General features: G+C 43.1%; 1 protein-coding gene across 1 annotated transcript in view; it reads right to left on the bottom strand.

Annotated features, from left to right (window-relative positions):
• Nucleotides 1-2,639: 2,639 nt before the first annotated feature.
• The window catches only part of TM4SF4 (transmembrane 4 L six family member 4), a 12,186-nt gene continuing 10,131 nt past the window's right edge, over nt 2,640-4,694 (bottom strand). Inside the window, exons 4-5 of the mRNA XM_019532574.1 lie at nt 3,850-4,039; nt 2,640-3,168 (exon numbers count right to left, since the gene is read on the bottom strand). Coding sequence (XP_019388119.1) covers nt 3,151-3,168; nt 3,850-4,039 — 208 coding nt within the window. The 3' untranslated portion in view covers nt 2,640-3,150. The remainder of the gene's footprint in view (nt 3,169-3,849; nt 4,040-4,694) is intronic.

Raw genomic sequence — 4,694 nt, 5'->3', positions numbered from 1 at the left:
CCATTTAGTGTGGCTGTTTGTCCCAGTGGGTTGAGAATGTTTTTTCTTGCAGTGCATATGGTTGATTGCAGCCTTCGAGGTGTTGTTCCAGGTTGGTTTTTTTGGTGGGTTAAGTGGTGGCTGTCCACCAAGGTTTTCCAAGTCACGTGTAGGTATTTCTCTGACAGATGGTTGAGGTCCTCTGTTTCTGTACAGAAGAGCAGTGGTTCATTTTGGCCTCTGGTCTGGAGTTATGTGCACTGGAACTTGCCAAGTCACTTTGTGCTTGTAGTTTAGGACTTAGAGGGCACATTTGAGGCTACCTGCATGTTTCAGTTTGATGGGTATGAAAGTTCTCCTCACATGGATGTTTGAAAGGGAGAGGTTTTGATTTTAAGGCCACGGGTGGTGGGAGTTGTGAGCGGAGGGAAATGAAGGTAATTCCTGACTCCCTCTGGTTTTGTGACCCAGTGATGAAGAGGACAGAGTTAGGCCATGAAAGATGACTGGAAGTGTTCAGGGTGCCTGGACCCCTATGTGTTAGATGTGGCATGTAAAACTGTAGTCATGGGTTGGGCTGTGTAGTTCTCTGGTCCAAGCAGAAACTGCCTCAGAAGATGTTTAACTTGCAGTGAATCATTTTCTGCCCTCAAACTGTGGAAGTCTTATACCTGTTTGCACCATTAACATGGGAAGAAGTAAGTGCTTTCCTCTCTGGACACTAATAACCATCTTGCCTGCCTGTGCCATGGGTCTCTCTCCCTTCTATAATGTACCCTAATGAAAAAATGGTGGAAACCCAGGAAGTCACATTTCTTTTTCCAAATAACAAGGACAGCAAACAATTGTCCGGTGCATGTTTGATGGGTTTTTGCCTCTTGACTTTTATGTAACCACGTCGTGTCATTGCCTAAATGCCACTAGAGGCGAGGGAAACCTGTGAGGCTTCTTCAGCTCTTGCTTCAATATCTTTAGGAGGCCCTCTGCTAGTTCCCTCGTGGTGGTACTCTCCCTGAGGCTGCTTTGAGGCCACTGGGCTGAGGCCTTTCTCTGCACTCTCCTGTGCCTGGAGTTTAGTGGCGCTGTCCCCTGGCACCCTGCAGCAGCCAAACCCTGTTGCTGGTTCTTGTCTAAGCAAGTTTACAGCTTTCCAACCCTTCTTCCTTCAGGAGGATTAGGCTCCCTTGAAATGCGGGCTGGATAAATTAACTGTAAGGTGGATAGAAAACTGGCTGGACCATCCAGGCTCAGATGATATTAATCAATGGTTCAGTGTCTAGTTGGCAGCAGTTATCAAGTGGAGTTCCTCAGGAGTCGGTTTTGGGGCTGGTTTTGTTCAATGTCTTCATCAATGACCTGGAAGATAGCATAGAGTGCACCTGCAGCAAGTTAGCAGATGACACTAAGCTGGGGGAGTAGTAGATACACTGGAGGGCAGGGCTAAGATTCAGAGTGACTTAGACAAATTGGAGGATTGGGCCAAAACAAATCTCATGAGGTTCAACAAGGACAAGTGCAAAGTCCTACATTTAGGACACAACAGTCCCATGCTTTAGTAGAAGCTGGGGACCAATTGGCTAAGCGGCAACGCTGCAGAAATGGACCTAGGGACTGCAGTAGACAATAAACTGAATATAAGCCAACAGCATGCCCTTGTTTTGAAGAAGGCTTCTGCCAGCAGATTGAAGGAAATTCTTCTTCCCCTCTGTCCAGCACTGGTGAGGCTACACCTAGAGTATTGTGTCCAATTTTGGGACCCCCACTGCAGAAAGGATGTGGATAAGTTGGAGAGAGTCCAGTGGTGGACAACAAAGATGATTTGGGTAGGGGCTTAGGCATATGACTGATGAGAAGACACTGAGGGAATTGGAGAGGAGAAGACTAAGGAGGAATTTAATAGCAGCCTTCAACTACCCGAAGGGTGGCTCCAAAGAGGATGGTGCCAAACTGTTCTTAGTGATGGTAGATTACAGTACAAGGAGCAATGGTCTCAAATTGCAGCAAGGGAAGTTTAGGTTGAATATCAGAAAAAAAACTCTCTCACAAGGAAAGTAGTAAGCACTGGAACAGGTTACCTAGAGAGGTTGTAGAATCTCCATCTTTGGAGATTTTTAAGACCTGGCTAGACAAAGCCTTGGGTGGGATGGTCTAGTTGGGGATGGTCCTGGTTTGATAAGAGGTTGAAGCAGATGGCCTCCTGAGGTCCCTTCCAACCCTAATTTTCTATGATTCTTTGATCCTTCTACACGACCCTGGCAAAGTCAGGTCAATGGTCTGGGCACCTTAATATATGGAGACAGATACTCTCTCTGGGTTGAGTTTGTTACTATCTTTGTAACTAACCAGTTTTGCCTTCAGCAATTAGAACAAAATGCCAAGGACAATTCTCCACACTAAGCAGAAAGACTCCAGACCATGGTATCTGACCCATTTAATTGACAGCAACTATGGAAAAACAGATAGTGGCACATCTGAATCAATGGTGGGATAATGATAATGTGTGGTCCTTTACTTCCTGACATGAACTGGGTTCTATGCTGTCTTGCTTATCACTTTTTCCCCTGTACAAGGGAAGGATAAGGCCATGTGTCCATCAGTCAGCAAAAAAGGAACCTTTTATTAGGTTCACAAGGATTATCCATAATACACAGTCTTTTTACAAGAGCACTTTAATGATCTTGGGTTGGAGCACAACAGTCTTCACTTTTGTTGTACAAACAAAATGAAATAAATCTTTCTCATAGACTTCAGGAGAAAATTACACACTTGTGGCATTTTAATTTCATGAGCACCAAAACGGATCAGAGGCAATTAAATAATGGATGAACATGCATGAACAGCATTGATCAATCCCCAGTCAAAGAACTCAGTCATAAGGGGGAATGATTGTCCAATCTCCAGGCGCTCTTTTTAAATGGGAGCTGCTTTAGAAAAATAAATACAAGTGTAAAAGCTGAACAGCTGTATCTTTCATTTTGTAATGTGGGATTGTAGTGGGATGGAAGGAGACATCAGGGCTTCATAGCAATAATGAGGAAATGCCCTTCATTCTAGACCTTCACAGTCAGGGAGCATAGAGAAGGAACGTCACACCTGGTTAATGCATTTAAGAAGTACTTGCAAGGGGAGTTTCCTCCTCATACGCAGGGATTTCTGCAATTCTCGTATATTTTAAACAGGTCCATCTCCCTGGAAAAATAAAAATATAAAGATAATTATATTTTCTGATAGCCCTGTGGTTTTTAATGGATTTTAGTACTGTTTGACAAGGCTTGTGGGAAGCTGTCAGAATGCTTTGCTTCAGTATTCCTAACCTCTCAGACACTCAGATTACACTTCAGCAAGTGCAGTTATTTTGGTTTTTTAAATCAGTTATTCCAGACCAAACAATCCTAGAGCTGCCTTTTAGGTTGCTCTACACTGCAGCAGCTTGTAAAGTCCCTCTTGAAGCCATTATGCTGGTAATTATCACCAGAGCACAAAGGGCTTTGTCTCTCTCTCTTACTGGTTCCCACCATGCTATTGACATGCCCTGTATATCATGAAGACTGAGAGGAGGGTGGGAATATGGAGTTGGCTTCAGTTCTGTGTCATTTAGCTATGATCCTGTGGCTAAGGAAACCCTTTTATGCTGACTTTGGGCAGCTTTAAATCCCTTCTGTACCACTGCAGCACTGCACAAGGGACTTTGCTAAGGCTAAGGGTCTGGCCAGTAACTGTGATATATTCTACAGTGTGTCCCTAAAAAAATCCCTCAATCCTTCTCCATAATTCACTTGGGCTTTTTTTTTTTCAATTTCCTGTTACATTTGTTTGAGGGGACATCTAGTATTGCAGGTAGTGACATAAAGAAAATACCCATTTGCTTACCCCACAGCATCCACAACATTTGCAATCCCCACAGAGCGTTCCAAAGAGGCCATTAACAACCTGAATGGCACAAAGCACTGCTTGAATTCCACTCATCACCAGCAGTAAAGAGAAGAGGGTCAAATTCCAAGGAACTATGTCCACAGGTGACTGACACTGATTCCAGAGTGAATTGTCACTTAAATAATTCCTGAGTAAAAAAGAAAAATAATCTAGGAGACAATACTAGTAATGCACAAACTATGGTGCTAGTGCAGCTAACAAATTTGTTGCAATTGTAATGTGAACTAATTCAAGTCCCTCTATTCATATTACTGTAATTTAATTTCCATATCACTTTTAATGGTATTGTATTTACATTTGTTTGCCCCATGTAGAATGTATTTTGAAGTTAATTAATTGCATTTATAAACAGTAATCTGACTGTGGCAGGAGAAAACAGCAATCAGATTTGTTGGATGTGGTTTTGTAATACAATTTAGATACTACATAATAGTTTGTGAGGAAGGAAATATGAAAAAAATCAATGTCATTTGATGCTCACCTGAACTAGCATCAATCTTTCTTTGAAAGTCAAATGCCTTTTTAATAGGTAAATAGGCAGACAAGGTTCTTTGGGCTAATGGGATATAGTTTCATAGCTTCTAGGGTCGGAAGGGACCTGAGTAGATCATCTAGTCCGACCCCCCACCATGGCAGGAAATAATACTGGGGTCAAACGACCCCAGCAAGATGTTCATCCAACCTCCTCTTAAAACCCCCCAGGGTAGGAGCCTGCACCACTTCTCTTGGAAGTTGGTTCCAGATCCTAGCCGCCCTGACCATGAAGTAGCACTTCCTGATAT

This window comes from Crocodylus porosus, unplaced genomic scaffold, assembly GCF_001723895.1.
Source record: "Crocodylus porosus isolate Cpor-Errol unplaced genomic scaffold, CroPor_comp1, whole genome shotgun sequence".
Classification (NCBI taxonomy): domain Eukaryota; kingdom Metazoa; phylum Chordata; order Crocodylia; family Crocodylidae; genus Crocodylus; species Crocodylus porosus.
This window is presented reverse-complemented; position numbering and strand designations above follow the sequence as displayed.